The sequence below is a fragment of the Melanaphis sacchari genome, unplaced genomic scaffold, assembly GCF_002803265.2.
Source record: "Melanaphis sacchari strain LSU unplaced genomic scaffold, SCAv2.0 Contig1_pilon_pilon, whole genome shotgun sequence".
Lineage (NCBI taxonomy): Eukaryota > Metazoa > Arthropoda > Insecta > Hemiptera > Aphididae > Melanaphis > Melanaphis sacchari.
This window is the reverse complement of record NW_020270976.1, coordinates 7,120,781-7,140,237: the sequence shown is the minus strand read 5'-3', so window position 1 is coordinate 7,140,237 and position 19,457 is coordinate 7,120,781. Positions and strand designations below refer to the sequence as shown.

General features: G+C 25.3%; 1 protein-coding gene across 5 annotated transcripts in view; it reads right to left on the bottom strand.

Annotated features, from left to right (window-relative positions):
* Nucleotides 1-200: 200 nt before the first annotated feature.
* LOC112593117 (poly(rC)-binding protein 2) overlaps nucleotides 201-19,457 on the bottom strand; it is a 39,780-nt gene continuing 20,523 nt past the window's right edge. For 2 of the 5 annotated variants that reach the window (XM_025337405.1, XM_025337406.1), the window contains exons 3-11: nucleotides 15,423-15,534; nucleotides 12,872-12,928; nucleotides 11,743-11,859; nucleotides 8,696-8,962; nucleotides 8,134-8,394; nucleotides 7,971-8,061; nucleotides 7,745-7,904; nucleotides 7,554-7,685; nucleotides 3,358-3,992 (exon numbers count right to left, since the gene is read on the bottom strand). In XM_025337405.1, the coding sequence (XP_025193190.1) occupies nucleotides 3,563-3,992; nucleotides 7,554-7,685; nucleotides 7,745-7,904; nucleotides 7,971-8,061; nucleotides 8,134-8,394; nucleotides 8,696-8,962; nucleotides 11,743-11,859; nucleotides 12,872-12,928; nucleotides 15,423-15,488 (1,581 nt within the window). In that variant the 5' untranslated portion in view covers nucleotides 15,489-15,534 and the 3' untranslated portion in view covers nucleotides 3,358-3,562. Of the gene's footprint in view, nucleotides 345-1,648; nucleotides 1,751-2,516; nucleotides 2,815-3,357; nucleotides 3,993-7,553; nucleotides 7,686-7,744; nucleotides 7,905-7,970; nucleotides 8,062-8,133; nucleotides 8,395-8,695; nucleotides 8,963-11,742; nucleotides 11,860-12,871; nucleotides 12,929-15,422; nucleotides 15,535-19,457 lie in introns of those variants that run through there. The other 3 variants (XM_025337409.1, XM_025337408.1, XM_025337407.1) reach the window with 3 other exon arrangements.

The following is a 19,457-nucleotide window of genomic DNA, read 5'->3' as shown; positions in this document are numbered from 1 at the left end:
TTGAACACTAAACAAACAATACAATTCAAAAAATAAACATGAACAGTTATAATAGTTATAACGCGCATACTTAACTAATAATAATTATTTTATATTAACATTGAAAACATTAACGCTAATAATAAGTTAAAAATAAAAATAAAACGAAACATTAAATATGAATACTAAAGTTAAATAAACAATAACTATGATAATAATACAAAAGATTAATTATAAGTTCATAACCTATTAATACAGGAAAATCTGAAAATGTTTATCATCATCGTTGGATAAATATTTAATACCTTATTTTTGATGTTCGTTATCATTTTACATTTCCAATGCCCAAGTGTTGAATAACTGATCTTAAAAATAATTAATTTAACATAAGTTCAATATTTTTCATCTAGTATAAAATATGTGAAATAAACATTTTATAACTATACATTTCGTCAATGAATTCAGATTACCTATATAATAATTATTTGGCTGCAACGTGATTGCGTACCAAATTTATATGTTATGTACGGCATAATATACAGATTTTATAATATTTTTCAAGTATAGTAGAATACTTTTTCAATTATTTTATTGTTTCAAATAAAATATATAATTACCTAGTGAAATAATTCACTTTTGCTCTAAAAATAATAGAAATATTTTAACTATCTTAAATGATTTAAAACCAATGTTTACTTGTTTAGTTTTCTAGTGAATTTTTAATTTGGTTAATTAAGTTTTTAATATAATATATTATTATGAATGTTAAAAAACTATTAAAAAATTAAAAGCTACTTAAATAAAATTTATAATATTATTAATTTGAAAATGTTTTGATTATGAAAATAAACACTCATAATTTTAATTAAAGATTTTCTCATAAACTAATATATTTTGTGGACTTTGTAACTACCTATAAGTATTTGAACAAATTATGTATTATTTAAAACTATTAATATTGAAAGATACGGATGCCATTGAATTGCATACCCAGAGTGCCGTCTGATTAGAAAATAGAAAAATATTTGATTATCTTTAATATTGATTTTTTAATTATTATTTATAATATATTAATATTTAAATTCACATGTAAATATATAATTTTTTAGAATAGCTATTTATAATATACTTCAACGTGAGGCTACTTAAAAAAATCTTAGCTCTAACAATAAGTCATAATTGTTAAATTAAAATATGTATGTAAAGATAAATAAAATTATAATATTTAATAATTATTACGTTTACATAGGTACATAGTTTAACAATCAGACTATTAATGTGCTATTTAAACAACGTTTTCATAAGTTATATTTCAGCTGAATGGTCTAAAATGGGCTTTTTGGAATGTAAGTACTTAGTTAACACTATAATATATTCCCGAAAATTGTTCAATTTTTAACCCTCTTGCTGTGTTCTTTGCTCCTAATATTTTTTTATCTTTAGATAAAAATAAATATACTATGCAACATAAAAACTGAAATAAAAAAAAATAAATATATTGCTTGTATTTTATAGACTAAAATCGATTAAGGTTGGTTAAAATTTAAATTTAAAAATTTATAGCGGTAAAAAACCACACATACTGGCATTTATTCAATTTATTGTTAAACCTAACTTTATAAGATAGAATCTTTGGGTATCTTTTTCATTTCATGAATTGTTTTCTTACCTCTTTTGTACATTGATTTAATGAATTGGTGACTTGACAATGTGATTAGGTGATACGTAATGATAACCAGGCAAGGCTAGTCCAGCAGTCTCCATAGATATCCTGGTAACAAATAAGATCACATGTAATAAATAAAAGTATACACAAGATCGACGATCAACAAACACGTCAAATTGTTTAGTATAAAATATAGCGTTATTAATATCTACAATATCTTGATAAAATGCCGAGTTTACTGACCTTGATAAACGTTCAAATACAAGTTTCAATTGGTTTCAAAATTAAATGATTTTTTTTTTTTTTTTGCTGAACACACATGCTGAGTAATACGCTAATCAAAATAAGAATAAAAGAAAAACAACTTAACTTTATGATAAAACTATTTATGTAATATTATAATATAGTTTCATGCATATATTTGTTGATTTAATTCAATAGAGTTTTCGTTCCATGCACATCAAATGGTCTAATAAAATGTAAAAGATGATAAATAATAACTGATAATAAGAAAAAAACCTGTAGGTAATTGTAAACATGTTTAAATTTATATTATCACGAATATTAAAATATTCTGAAATACATATTGTATTAACAAAATTTATAAGTACTACTATCGTCTACAAAATTATTAAACTATAAACTTATAACATAACATAATATTAACATTATTGTATGACATAAAAACAACAAGACGGGCTTTAAATCGTTTGAACTTAAACAATAAATACATAATTAAATTATATTTATAATTAATTTAAGTGAGCATTATATTTAGATCACATAAATATTTTGATATAAAATAAATGATAGAAAAAATATACAATAAATTTAAATGGTTAAAAATTTGGTCTATATATATTTTATACAAAATTAATACGGTTTAATGAATGGCTGAGTATAAGGCACTTAACATTTTGAATATAATAACAAATTAAATTAAGTAGAAATATGTATGATTAATAAAGAATTGCAATTAAGTTTATGATTTTCTTAATATAAACTTGAATGATTGAAAAAAACTAATAAATATAACGTAGTAACGAATTTCAACCACCCCTCCCCCCCGTGAACGTTTCTTTTTCACGAATACAGTTAATGCGCTGGAACAAACACACACATACAGATACACACATACATATATTGATTGCAAAATTTTCAAGCCTCTTCTGTAACATAGTTGAACGCAATTTATTTTGTTTAAAAAAGATTTGCTGATAATAATGTAATAATAAAATTAATTGTATACGGACAATTTTACATCAGATATTTGAGAAATGTAAAAAACATTTGATGATAGATCTATAATATTTGGGGTATAATTGCACTACCATCTTTCTCAGTAATAGTATATCAATAGTCATGATATTTTCATATATTTCTATAATACTTAACTATACGATACGTAAGTGACAAGGTTCCGTCCGTCCCTTCGCCTCAACATACACGTGAATCGAGTATAAGACAGAGACTATAGATATCATAGGATTTCTCACAGTTTCAGTTAGGTTCTTATAAGATCAAATAAGTATTGATTTAGGTTTCTAAAATATTGGAATGAGGGTTCCAGCGTGAATCTGATTTAAATATTTTTAAAGGATTCCGATTTCAGAACCGATCGTTATATTATAGGATTTTCAAAGTGACATGATTGACTGTAGGTTGTCGCAATCGTTTGGTACATTATTTTTGGACTGACTAGACAGTTTATACGTTTTTTTTTTTTTTAGTGTGTAGTGGGTTGCAGTGGGCGCCGATCGGTCCATGTGTAATAAGGGCCAAATTATCGTATAGGTACAGTCTTTCGACGGTAGTTGTGGTTGGTTAAGTTACCACCCAGGTGGTAGTAGTTACTATATTATATTGTTACGATTTATTATTAGGTTTTTTTGTTTATTATTTTTTAATATCATAACATCAGTACGGGGTGAACTTGATGCGATCTGTTTTGTGTTTGGCGACGGTCGGCTGAGGGGATAGCAGTGCGGCTACCGCGGGACCGTGGAAATGGTGCTGGACGGGTAATATGTCAGCGGCGGTCGTGTACTGCTGTTGGTGGTGCGGGTGGGTAGCTGGCAATGGGTTGGCGGTCTGGTGAACATTCGTGGCCGAGGTGGTGGTGGTGTTCGTGGTGTTGCATGTAACGAGCATATGGTGAACAGGGAACGGGTACTGGTGCGGTGGCAATATTAGCTGTTGCTGTTGCTGCTGTTGTTGCTGCTGTTGTTGTTGCTGCTGCTGTTGTTGCTGTTGTTGTTGCTGGTGATGTTGTTGGTGGTGAAGGAGGTGATGGTGATGGTGGTGTTGGATTTCCGATTGCAACATTGATGCGCGCTGTATTTCCAAGCTATGGTTGAGGTCGAGGAATGGCGGTGGGGAGGAAAGTAATAAAAAATAAAAATAAAAATAATATCGGTAGAATAAAAAATAAAAATCGTTTTATCATTATGATATGACATGTAAGTAAATATAAAAAAAAAACAAAAACAAGAACAAATATATTAAGAACAGTGATATAAATTTTTGTTAAAAATTCAGGGACTGGAACCAGGTACATAGCTTTCGGTTCGTCGAAAAATAAGCTATAGCATGTCATATTATATTTTGTTTTTAAAATAAAAAAATCAAAGTTTTAGTTAATGTTAATGTTAATATTAACCATCTAAACTTTTATCTATTTCATTAAAAGTTATACAACAAAATTACATATCTTATATGAATGTAAAATTTAAAATATTAATTACCTTTATAATAGGTAAGATAATATTATGTTCTTGTACAAAATAAAAACTTAATTTATATACCTATGTGCTATTATTTTGATTTTAAGTACAAAATATAACACGTATGTATATTTTATTATTATTAGTAATATCACGAGCTGTATTAAGATAAGTGATCAAAGTAAGGAGTATTTTTATTTATAAAGGAATTAAATTAAAATAAAAAATATTTATTCACAAAATATATTGTTTACAATTTCATTTTTTGATTACACCCGTATGTGTTTTCTCAGTCTAATAATTATTTAACTAATATTGTGTATTGTGAGTTTTAATAATAGATAGTGAATTAACCTATTATCAAATTCAAAGGTAATGATAATTCCTGTTGATTTTCTTATGATATTTTTGAGTATATTATGATCATTTTCAAATTATAATATTGAAAATATTATTTTTTATGTTGGGTAATAGGTTAATCCATTCTAGTATTAAAACTAAAAACACAAAATTGATTCTGCTAAACGCTAATTAATTATGTTTTAAATTTGTAAGACAAATTCAAATAGACAATACATACGATATTGATAGGATTAAAGTTTCGTTTTTAATACTATTTTTTTACGGTTCAGTTCCAGTCCCTGTTGAAATATTTTAGAGACCAACAATCAGTGGTTCAGCCAGTGTATGATTAGGAGAAGGATTTTTTAGATTATATACTATCTGTAGTTTATTTTATTTTATTTTTTGACTAAAATATTTAAAAAAAAACTATCAGTTTTTATGTATAAAAAGTATAAGAATATTACGTCTTATAGTAGTAAACACATTCTGGAAAACTGGTTTTAAATAAAATAGACTTAATGTTATAACCGATAGCTGTTTCCGAGCTCTGGCTGCACCACTGTATATATATAACTAATGCTGTATTTGATTACGATCTAAACAAAAATCAGACACTACAATATAATGATCAATATAAACTACTGAATAGAATACAAGATTTATATTTTCTTTATTTCGAATTCTCTTTTTTTTTGAAAATTATGTATTTTTGTATACTGAAAACGATGGTTAAGTCAACATTTTTAGTCAGATTTAGTTGAGAAGTAATAGCCATTTAAAGCTTATTATTTTAAGGGTACTGCCTAAATAGTTAATTTCGTTATTTCTAAACACTATATCGTATCTTGTATATTGCATGAGTAAGTCCAAAGTGAACCCAAACACAACAAAACATTCAGAAAACTTTTCAAATTGTTTTTTTTCTAAAACGAAATGATTTTGCAAAGCAAAATATCTTTTGTTTTCATTTTAAACCATCCGAAAGAGTGTAGCGACTTGCAAGTGAGCGATCTCGTGGTCAGATCTAAACGTGTCATTGGAAAAAAATTAATTGTGATTTATCAGTGGTAGCTTCATATAAAAATCAATATCTGTTTTAATTTTCTAAGCGAAATTAGAAAATGAATTATCTCGCTATTTCTAGATGTACTGTTAAATAATTAGTCTTTACCCTATTCTTTAACTTTAGTGGTTTTGAAAAATTAATAATGGAATTATTTTCACTTAAAGCTTCTAAGATTAATAAAAATAAATTGAAAAATCGAAGAAAATACTATTTAAGGTAGGTATCCGAATGCCAAGTTCCTCATTCTACCACGATATTGGTGGAATTTGCTAATAAAGCTGTACCTACCATAAAAACAATATCCGAATGCCAAATGTTGACTTCATTATAATTTTAACCATATCAAAATACATTATTTTATCTATAAAAAATTAGAAGTATCTAGTAAAGTAAAAATGGTCCAATATTATATAGATTTCTACTTTTTCTACTATGGATATAAATGGAAATCGACTTTAAAAAAAATAGTTTATGAAAGGCTATGTGCATAATTTTTACTAAGATTTTAATATTAAAAGATAATTGCCAAGAGTTGTATTCAGTTAAGTAAACTGGCATACATTTGTCATTTAGACTACGAAGAAAAATTTTTATTGGATCTTCGCTATAATATAGAATTCTATTAAGATAACTGAAGGAAATTAAAATAAATATATTTTTGTTTAGACTTTATTAATTATAATATAAATGCAAATTTTGGGCCAAAATTATACCTTTTCCTTTCTTTATCAATGTTCTCTCTTGTCAAACAGTATAACAGCTTGATATCCTTTACTCCTAATCAAGATTTTTCTCAAGCGCTAAAAATATTATTATGCTAAAATTATAAGTTAAAAATTTTTATTTTATAATCTGCAGTCATTAACTCCTAATTTTTAAATTATTTCGCATTAAATATAAATGGATTTTATTATGAACTATTTTACATGTATTATGAGAATTTAAAATATCTTTTTAATGTATATAATATATTATATGCATATTATTTGTTTTAATTAAAAATTATTTTGTATTTCATTAAGTTACTTAACTAAATAATATTAATTAACGAAGTAGGTCGATATTGAATGTCTTTGGATGTAAATGCATAATTCGGAATGGCATGTGTAATGTAAGTAAAACAATAATTAAATAATACGTGAAAAAGAATTTGATGTAAAATTATGTACTTATTGTTTATATGTGTCTCGTTAAATGTTAATAAAATTCTAATTTGTAGTTTTGATTATACATTTTAAATACAATTATGTTTTATTTGTTTTCTAAATTTCGCATTTCATTAAAACATTACATAAATTCAATCAACTGCTATTATACATTTATACATCTAATATATATTCACCGCATTGCGAAGTTGCATTAGATACAGTGAAATTTAATCACAGCGACGATGCCTCAAACGGATTAATGGCTTACATGATTCAATTAATAAGCTGCATAAAATTTTGACTGCAAATAACCACGCTGTAACAGTGCAGCCAATTCTAATTGAACGCCTACCAGCTTTAAAGCCGGGCTCTGTATTCCACATCTATATATTCTGGGTCAGCTGAAAACTGCTGATATTTAACAACTTTATAATTCTTGACAGCTTTCAAGTGCACACTACTGTATATTAACGCAAGCCCCTATTGTCCATTTTGACCCAGAATCGCTACCGAAAAAAAATAAAAAGCCGAACGAGAACGCAAAAGCGAAAGTGTGCCCCTGCCAAAAGGTATGGCAAACGAGTAGTAGTTGTATTCATGCTATATTCTAAATACTAGGTACTCACCTCATATTGATTAAGTACTGAGCTAAAGCCACTGAGTCAGGATTTCCAGTTATCGTTATGGTCCTATCTGTGCTGGCACTTCCTTCACGGTCTTCACAGTTTGAGATCCGTATCATTGCTCCACTGATTTGCCTGGAATCATAAAATCAATCGTAAGTTACAAATAAAAACCAACAAAATGAAATACGCACCTAATTTCAGCGATTTTAGTACCTCCTTTGCCAATAATGCACCCAATTAAGTCATTCGGTACAGTCATTTCATGAGTTTGTTGACTGCTTCCAGATCTACTGTTAATATTGGCTCCAGAACCATTAGATCTCAACTGGCTACCAGCTAATGCCGCTAATGCTTTAAAAGTATATATTTAATAGATCATACTTTATCAAATAATTTTAAACTTAATTACTAACTTACCAGCTGGATTAAATGAATTTGCAGGTCCTCCCAAGCTTCCAAGTCCAAGTGCCGCAAGACCAGCTAACGGATTTCCAGTCAATTTCCCCAACTAAAATACATTAATTAAATAAGTTATATATTTTTAAATTGATATATGTATATTTTGAATAAAAAATTATACTTGTGAAGGCCCAAACGCATTTTTAAGCAGGGGGTAGTCCAGTGGATCAATTAAGCCTAGACTTGCTGCTGCACCAGGTGATGGAGGAACCATAAGCATTGGGGCGTTATACGGGCCACCACCTACCATCATGGTGCCTACATCACAACCTCCCGCGGATCCTGCACTTGCTAAAGTAAATGCTTGTCCTCCAGCTAGAATGACTGGTGCACCCATCTGAGGTTTAGCACGATACGGTATTGTAACGCCTTTGGGAGGTGACTGAAATAGAATTAGATATTTAAATCATTAAATTATAGATAAAATTTAAAACAACTAAAAATGATTGAGATGTTTTAATAATATACATTTTTATTTCTATGAATAATTACCTAGCTTTGTTTTTTAAAATTTATGATCGGATAAAAAAGAAAACTATATATTGTATATCATTTTATTATTCGTTATAATAATTATTATTATTATTCATAGAGTATATGTTAAAAATAAATATATAATATGTATTATAACTGTTTCAGTTTTTTTTTTTTTTTTTTTTTTTTTTTTTTTTTAATGCACTCACTTCCACCATAACTGCACAAATGTGAAATATACATTGCGTTATTGAGTCCCTTGTACCAGTTAATGTAACCGCTCTCTCTGTAGATTGAGGAAGTACATCTGAAGCTACTTGTATCTGTGCTCCTGTAGCTTCCCTAATTTCTTTGATTTTATTACCACCCTTCCCAATTAAAGATCCACACTGTGATGCTGGAACAATCAGCCGAAGGGTCATACCGCATTTTCCGATCGCTGTTGCACCAGTTTTGCCATTTTGCATTTCAATAAACTGTAATAATAATAATAATGTACTTATAAATTATATGAAAATTAAATTTTTTTTAGTACCTATAACTGAATATTTATAATTTAAAATTTTTTTATTTTTATTATTGATCTTATTTAAGCCTGGGAATGAAGGCCATTAGCTGTGTATAAGATCAGTAGGTATTTTGTGTAAGGTTTGTTTGTGAGGTTTGGTTAATAGAGTTGGAACACGTGGATGTATGTGTATGCACCATGGATTCGTCACTAAGAACTCGGGTGGTCACCCATCCGAGAGCTAGCGACGCCGATCGATGCTTGACCTCGGAACATATTAGTGACCGAGGCCAACCACCGCGCCACATTAGGCCTTTAAAATGTTTGTATTTAAATTTAAAAAGCTTATTTATTTATTTTGAAGATAGTATGCTGCTATTAAATGTATTATTTTTAAAAATTTAACTATATAAAAAAAACTAGATCTATTTGAATATAAATAATTATATTCAAATTATTATTTTGATAGATCAATGAAACTATAATTAAAAAGGATAAAAACATTTAAGAATTAAAATGGTATAATAGACAAGAAATTGAACAGAACGATATTTTAAGGTTTTGTTAGTAATTTTATTAAAAGTAAACTTTAATTGGATACAACTTAAGTTAGACTCACAGTTACGTCATATATCATGTCATGTCCAAAAGTTGAGCTCATCCCAACTTTGAAATGTTCACGGTAGATTATACCGAATAATAATGTAAAAAAAAATAGCTAATCAAAACGCGACACAAGGAACACGACATGAATCCGACTATAACTATTAAAAACTAAACCAGATACCAAATAAAACAAAATAGCCTATCTATAGAATCGTTCAACATGCACATAATAAAAAAAAAAATCATATAAAAATGAATGTAGTTATAATATAACATGTTGTATTGAATAATTAATAGTTAAAAAACAAACAAGTTCAAATAAGTCAATATTATAAATTCAAAATACAAATTATTCATTTTTAAATATATTTAAACAATGAAATAACATGTTATATTGTCTATAATACTATTTTATATTATCTATACCGTTAATTTTTTTTTTTTTTAATGTAACAAGTTCAGTTTAATGATAGCATCTGAAACAATGTTTGATAATGATTTATTATATTTTTATTTTACAATGAATGATAAAGATGGAAATACAATTCTTGTTTGTCTAAAAATATATATAGTGAAACCTCTAAATACCGGACATTCTTGGTCACCGTAATTTTGTCTGTTATTTAGAGATGTCCGCTATTCAGGGGATGGAGGGGGGTAAATTCTTGAAAATAACTCGGAGAAATTAATAATCACAAATGTACAACATTTATTATTTATATCATATGTATACAATATACATATAATATTTATAACAATGATATTTGAATACGTTATACATTTGTATTATTTTAATGCAAACATTAATGGTATACATTATTATTAAGTATTGTGTATGAAAAAATAAGTAAAAATGTAAACAAAAATAATTCTAAATAAAAATTAACATTTATTGAAAAAATCAGTTATTTAAGCTTAGTTAAGACTTTAATGCATAGTAACCCAACCTAACACGTCGGAATACGATGAAATCACAAACACAAATAAACACGAGTAGGATAACTTCACAGAACATAATCTAGAAAAAATACTTCATCAACGCGATAATGGTCGGATAAGATGAATTATAATATTGTATAATACTTTATTATACATAGTAGTAAGATTAAATTAAATTGGCATTCCATGATTATTCTATATTAATGATAAAAATTGTCAAAATCAAAATTAAATTGCCATAAAAGTGTCCGTTATTTAGAGTGTTCGGTATTTAGGGGTTTTCCTATATGAAAGTAATGAAAATGTCCCCGTACTCATAAAAATGTCTGTTATTTAGAGGTGTTCACTATTTAGAGGTGCGCGTTAAGGAAGGTTTCATTGGATTATGTAAAATTATTACGCAAAATTAAGTAGTATAAATTAATATAGATAATGTTTATTTTTACATATTTAATATTCCATTAAAAAATTAATTTGTTTATTTCAAAACCTAACTCGTCGCTTTCTTCATTTTTGGGAATATTTTCCCAGTAGTCCAATTATCCGACAATCTTTATCACGGAATGAAAAAAAATTTTTATGCTAATATAGCCATCGCCATGGCCGTACAATTGTCTTAAAAACGTCTGATATTATTATGTATTATTTGGACTTGTTAAATATTTTTGTGTGAGTGCCTTTGGTGTTTGCGTAGTTAAAAATGAATATAAATTTTTTTTAGAAATTGCTTGTCCTTGTTCACGCCACAGAACGTTTTAAAAAAAATGTATAAAAGCTTTAATACAAACTATAAGTAGTATACTATACTGGTTAAAATAATATTAATTTAAAATATATTTTATAATTACATGGCTTAGAATGAACGTTGTTAGAAAATTTAACTTTAAAATAGACTAGAAAATCAAAAAGTATTTTAATTTTATTTTGACACACCATTCTTAATATATAATAAATATTAATTATATTTGGCTTTGATTCATCTCTAAAATATAAGATAAACAATTTTTAAAACCTTATTAAACAATTTAACTTTTTTAATATAATCTAATAACAATATTATATTACATATTATCTTAAATTTTTTTGCACATTAATGATCAATAACATAATGAACAACTTATAGTCATACTGTATCAGATATATTAGCCATCTAAACATAATTAATATCCAAACAAGCTTAATGCTATTCGTGATAAAACTTACCTCTTCAACTTTAGTGCATATTAAAGAGAATGCTTTGTAGATAGCTTCAGTAGATCCTGATATGGTAACTATTCTTTCTGGACAAGAGCCATCAGATATATTGATTTTGGCACCAGACTGAAAAAAAAAATCAATGATAAATATTATAACGATAACAGCTAATTGTAAATTTAATTCATATTTAAGTATTATTTATTTTAATTATTAGGAGGTTGGAAAGGGTTATGTATGTATTTTACATACGTTTTCAGCGAAAGATTTTGTTGAACAATGGAATACTAGAATTATTCATGTAAAATGGTTTTGAGAATATTACAAAACAAATAATAAGTAATTCTAAAAATGTATATAATAACTTCAGAATTGTTTTATTCCATTGATAAAGTAATATTATTGAACTACTGAATGCTTTAAAACGCTATACCTTGCATACATTAAATTAATAACCTAAATTATACAAAATACATGTAATATAATTTTTGATCAAAGCAATTAATAAAAATACCTGTTATTTATTAAATATGGATACAAATTCTGGCCGTCAGACGCATATACTAATTACTCATTATGGTACAGTTTAGTATTGTTCATATTTTTTTAATTCAAAATATAACTAATGATTAAGAAACATTATATTACATATTAATTTTATTAAGTTAAGTAATAATTTGAAAATATTATGCAGAGTATAATTTAAATAAAACTCATATTGTCTAGTTTTATTATACATAATTAAATAACGAATTATTTATTTTAAGCCATAAATTGTTACTGTGCCTTTTAACTATAATCATTAAAAAAAGTTTCATTGTTTTTACTTATTTCGAATTTTTGTTTGTATTTAGCTATGATTAATTTTCTAAAGCTTATTTAAGAAATGCTTAAAGATTCATCAGTTGAAAAGCGTTAAGTTCGATCAACATTAAAGAAATGTATACTTTTGCAGTGTAAGGATGAAACTGTCAGAAATGTTTCTCGCACAATGTATAATTTCACTATTCTTCGAGGTCTTTATGGACTCAATCCTATGACCCCATTTTTAAATCAGCTTGTGATTAATATCTTTTAGGATGGTCCATATTAATCAGACACGCGGGAAGGAATATTGTTAGATGAATTATATACATACCTCCTCTCTGAACCGCTTGACAATTTCTCCTTTTTTTCCTATTATACTACCAACTTCCTGAAAAATAAATTATATTAGAATCTTTAATGAATAAGTATAATGTCTAATGCAGTCAATTTGAATATTTTCGGTAGGTTAATACGTAACATTACTCCAAAATTCAATCTGGTAATTGAATTAAACTATAGTTAAAAATTAGAGTAGACAATATAAAATATGTTCATAATGTTACAACTATTATTTACGATTTTATTATTCAACCAACTGTTTTAATATAGCATTAAAAAAAGCTTTATAAGTAAGTTTTTATTGTGTGTTTTACACTTATAGAACGTTGTAACAAAAATACATAATTAATTTAATGTTTTTAATGGATTTTAAAGATTCTCTAATTAAAAAAAAAAAAAAAAAAAATGTATCTTATCATTTACAAGAATAATTTAATTACTATTATTTATTTATACGTAAAATGTTTGTAAGACTAAAAAAATAATTACTTTAACAGAAAATATATTTAAATCTTTCTTATTGATATAAGCAGGAATTGTTGTATGTTTGACTTAAATAAAACTTTGACGTTTTTTTTATGAATAAATGAAACTCTCTTACGTATTTGTATACAATATTTATTTTATATCCCTTGGAGATTTAATGTGAAATATTTTATCATAATCATTTTTTTAAAGTTCTCGAAACTGCCATTTTTATTTTATAGAAAAAAAAATATTACTTATTGTATATTAATAAAGAACTAAAATACTTAGATTTAAATTTGATAGGAGATTGCTTTTATTGTAATCAAATAAAAATGAATTAAAATTGTAAGGCTTTTTAAATTTTTTTTTTATAACCCTGAAAAAGTTCTAACTAACTTTCCAATTAGTTTTACATAATATATTCATTGATTACGTAGTTTCAAATAAATTAAAATTACAACATCTTGCATGTGAATTATAGAATAAATTTACAATTTTTATATACTAATTAATAATAATGTATTATCATGTAAGTGTTTCTAATTTCTTTTTGAGTAAAAATAGTTCAATCTTAAATTCTAAGAAATAATAGTCAAGTAACAGATTATATCTAGTTGGGACTCTAAAAGGGTTATACATAAAAATATCCTGGTTCTTTTTAAAAAATAATGGGAAAATATTAAAAAAAAATTATGGAAAAACTGGAATATTTACAAATATATCCTTTTGTAATTTAAGAATGAATAACAGTAGATAGGTACTTAGAAATTCCTCTAAATATTTATAAATAGGTATAGTTGTTATAGATATTATATAATTCTCAAAGCTGATAAGTTATATTATTATAAATAAATTATAAAATATCCTTATAAATATGTTCTATCAATCCGTTTCCATTCAGTTGCATTTTTGTTCTCAATAGTTTATCATAGAATTCAATTTAACACAATATATTCATAACAGTAAACTACTCAATGATGATGTACCTACATATAAAGATGACTGACTCAAAACTTGAACCACAACAAGGTAACTTTCCAGGAAGTTTGATTAATTATTGGATTTTCTGTAGTACGAAACTTCATATTTATATAAACAAAAAAAAATTATCAATGAAACGTTTCATACAGCTCTTAAATGATAACTTGAATCTATATACATATGCGAATTACCATGTATGTGTATACAAATTGTTTTTCTGATATTCATGTGTAGGTACGTGTATATTAAACCGAATTGTACTATAATACTTGTCTACTATAATATCATGAAACTACATAATATAATGTAGTATATAATATATATGTCAAATAATAAATATTTATAAGGTTTTCTGTTTTGGACACATCTTCACTTTGATCCACGGTTATAGTTAGAATAATTATGCAACGAGGCGATGTCAGGTGGTAGTCAAATACTCTCATGGGATTTTAATCTAATAAGTAATAACATTTCCATTATATATATTTGACTTTTTATCCTAAAATAAATCTAAATCGTTACATCGATTATATTTACATGATGTTATAATAATTATTGTTTAGTTTATTATAATTTTTAACTAAATTTGTTGAAGCAGAATATTTTTAGAATATAGCGAAACATAAAAATGTTTTTGGAAAAATAATTAATTATATATCTATAAGTATTAGTTTATAGTTTTGATTAGGGGTATAGAACACAATCATTATGCGGGTACCTCGGTTATGAACTTTTTTGACTTTTCGAAATAATGTGTGTATACATTTAAATGATCACCTTGTATAACATTATATATTTACATACATTTATAGTTTATACATATATATTATTCACAAAAGTATAATATACTATTATGGTTTCACTTATGAGACTATTTAGAATAGTGGAAGTAATAATAATACTAAATGGATTATTTACTACATTATTTTTAAGGCTTCAATACCATGAGGGGAAGGCAAAATCGAAAATTACAGTATTAATTATTATGTTTCTTATTCTTTATTCTCTCCCTAGATTTATTGTAGACCATATAATATTGTTTTAAAATTATAAATAATGTTATGCTGAAGATAAACCCAAAATACAATATTTACCTTTCCTTGCATTATTAGACGAAGTGTAAGGCTGATATTGGAGTCATCTTTCGATTTGGCGTCCATTTGGTCCTTTTGTTGAAATCCCTGTAATCCTTGATTATTCGAGTTACTGTGAAAAATAAAATATTATTATTGTATAATTTTAATTAATGGTACGTGTTAATTAAACACGAATTTTCTTTGTACCTATATTTTTAAATATTATAATATTATACTTTATAAGTTATTCAAAATTACACAGATACCTATCTTCTAGAAAATATTATGTAAGACATTAAAAATTGAATCCACTGAATATTTCATTACATAAACGATTATTATACATACTGCAGTATCCTTAATTAAGGAAACTATATTATGAAGATGATAATATACGTGGAGTAGGTATAATTGGCAAACATAATGATAATTAAGATACTCTTTAAGTACAATTAAGATGAAACTACTTAACCGTTATCATCAAATTACATTAACTATAGTTTAAAATAAGATAAATTTGTAAAATGAAAACTACATTTCATGAAACAATATTTAAAAGAAAATCTATAAGATCTCGATACACGTATTCGAGATAATACACATTTTAATAGCATTAAATATACGTATATTTGTAAAAAAAATTTCCGGTATTTTTTATGAAGTGAATTTATTATACAATAAATTTAAAATGTTTAAAAAAATAAAAACAAGAATATTTTTATATATTTAAGTAAACTACCAATTAAAATTGTAGGAGTAAAACTAAACAAATACGACTAATACGAGTGAAAGATTAATGAATAATATTGCAATCCTTTAGCTTTTAATGTTAATTAAACAATTAAAGTCTATTTTATAAATAGATATTTAACAACTATTTATCAAAAAGAGGAGCACAAAAACTTGTTTTCGAGCTTATTTTAATAAAATGGTAAATATATACATCAATGTTAATTTACTAAAGGATCTGGCAAAATCTATATCCGAGTACATAATAATGAGTTTTAGCTTAAATCATTTAAGTATTTATTTTTATTTATTTTTTTTTTTTTTTGAAAACATGCATACACATTACACACACGCGCGCGCGCGTATATATAAGTTAAGTAGGATTAATTCTTGATACTTAATGTATATAACATACATTTACTTATTATGCACGATAATAGGTATTCATTATGAACCAAAAATATAGATACACTCATACAAATTACAGAAAACAGGAATCTACGTATAATTTTCTGTATTTTGGAGTACCTACATATTTCAAGATTCCGAGAGGATTAATTGGTCGTTTACGTAAAGTCTGATAGGATAAACAATTTAAAAGAATAAAATAGAACATTCGATGCGTTAATTATAATTCATGCCCTCTTTATACATTTCCGGTAAAATAAAATATACACAGACACCATGAAAAATTATTCATATCAGACACAGACTGCAATATTGATCATAGACATTGAGTATATGAAAAATTAAGTACTTTAAAATTTTCTTAACTTTTTAACTAAATAATACCAAAATATATATAGGTTAGGCGTTTTCAAAATTGGGTAATACCTACTTATAGATGTTAAAAATATTTATTTAGCAATTTTTTTGTTTTCAATTTTAATTGTAATGTTTTAATTCAAAAATATTGTTTTTAAAGACTTCCGCCATTGACGCGTACTACGTATGTTATTTCTTCTACGCACAATGACATTTTCAAAATTGTTTGTTTAATTGTAATTTTTTTATACCACAGTTCGCAAACATTTTTACCATTCTACAATATACTTAATTATTTATTAGTTAATTACAATAATATAACATAGAGTATTATCAAATTAATGATATAATAAATAATTAGTTAATTTCAACTGACTGCATATTACCTATTTTAATATAAATATATCATAAAATATCCTATGAAATAGAGACTGACAAATCATCTCCTTTCAGAATATTTTTTCGTACACAATGATTTATCATTAAATTTTCAAGTTTAATACATACATGAGACTTAATCAATGATGAGGTTCGTTCAAAAATGTTGTACAAAAATTAAACTATCTGGTTTTTTCTAAGATTTAGACTTATTTTAACAGGTTATATTTTCCATTGTATGACTGGTTTAGATGGACATTCAAAATATTTTTATTTTAGAAATTATGCAACATTTACAAAAGTAGTTCTTTTAAAAAATCTTAGTGATCAATAGTAATAATTTACTTTAAAATTTATACAAACAAAAAACGGGAACTCTCTTTGCTATATACAGTAAAAACAAGAAATGTATAAAATGTATATGGTCCTTAAAATGTAATTATTTAATTTTAATGAAAATACGTACTATTTAGAAACTTTGAAAATAATTTTTTTTTTTTGTTTTATTTTTTAAATACGCCAGTTACTTGTGATGTTCATAATCATTGATCAAATTCTAAAATAACAAAATATTTGATGAAAATAAAAAAAAACTAATACCAAAATCTCTGCGTTTAACTAAAAAGCTATTTTCGATGTTCCTGATGAAATATCATCATAACTTTCTAATATTGTAATTATAAGTATAGTTAAGTGGGAAAGGAAAAATCTAGATCATCTACAGCCAAACTCAATACCTAAATTCAACATTTCAGATTTATTAAAACTGTGATTATTGGTATTAATTAATTTTAAATGAAGAAATTTTTAGGAAACAAATGGAAAGACAATTATAATCTCTTTTTTTCTACAGTTAAAACTTTTCACTGCTATTAATTGGGTTATAGACGGATTTATCATGATTCAAATCGTGTTTCAAATTAATTAATCAAGTTTTTGTAATTCACAGTTCCATTTGGAGAGAAAATGATAATACAATAGTTGTACTTTTATTATATGTTTACAATACAGACTGAGTTTAAGATTTATTATATATTCAACTTTTTTTTCACACTTAAATAAGATGTTCAACAAAACGAGTTTAATATCAATTCCAGCATTGAAGGTTATCACTGACAATACTTCCACCAATACAAATTAAGAGAAGTGTTTTCGTTTGCTTATATTTTCCATTTTCAACAACCAATTTTGAAGAAAGTTAAAGATAAATGGTCTTGAAAAAAAAAATCCAAGTAATATTCAAATTAAGTAAATGAAACAACAATTAGCTGTTTTAGATAATTATAAAAGTCAAATAATAAAAGCGTGCGAAAATTTGAAAATTATATTTATTATTTTTTTTTGAAAATGAAAATGAAAACATTCAATTCAATGTTTAATGAAAAATTACTTTAATATTTGTTTATGAGCATTTGAAGTTAAAACTTAGTTTTTTGACGAAATCGCAGCAAATTTGAATTAGTACAAGAACAAAAAAAAGTTAGTTGAAAAATGGTAATGAGTTTGAAAAGTATTGAAAAATAGTATCTAAAAATAAATTAAATCTAATTTGCTATTATAATAGACTATCAATATTGGATACTGCATTATATTTTTTGGTATTAAGTGTTTAATAAAATAATACTTTAAATAAATACGTAATCAACGTGATTTTTCCTTTTTCAATTTTAGCTATTTTATTGTCTTTAAAAAAAAAATTGTTTTATTAATTATTAAGACTAAAAACTTTTTATAAATTGCCATTATGCTTATAATTTTTATTTTTTTTGCAAAATGTTAAGTTTGATTAGGTTAGATTCTAAGTTACGTTGATATTGACTTATTAATTAATTTGAATTTTAATAATTATACTCAATAATATTATAGAATATTATGCTAATTATTAAATTATATTGTTAAGATTATAAAAATTAGCAAAAACTAAGAAAAATAACCATTATTTATCTTGTTTTATTATGTGTTATATACAGCTTAAATTATAACTCGATTGTATAACCTGATAATTAATAGAAAACGATTTTATAGAACTCAGTTTTATAGGACTCACTATTTTACCTTTAAAAATGGTAGTATATGTATTACAAGAGTTATATTATTACAATGCTTTTCAATTAAAATGTATTAATAGCAATTCTTAAAGTTTTATCAATTACTGGTTTTTTAATACAACTTTACAATAAA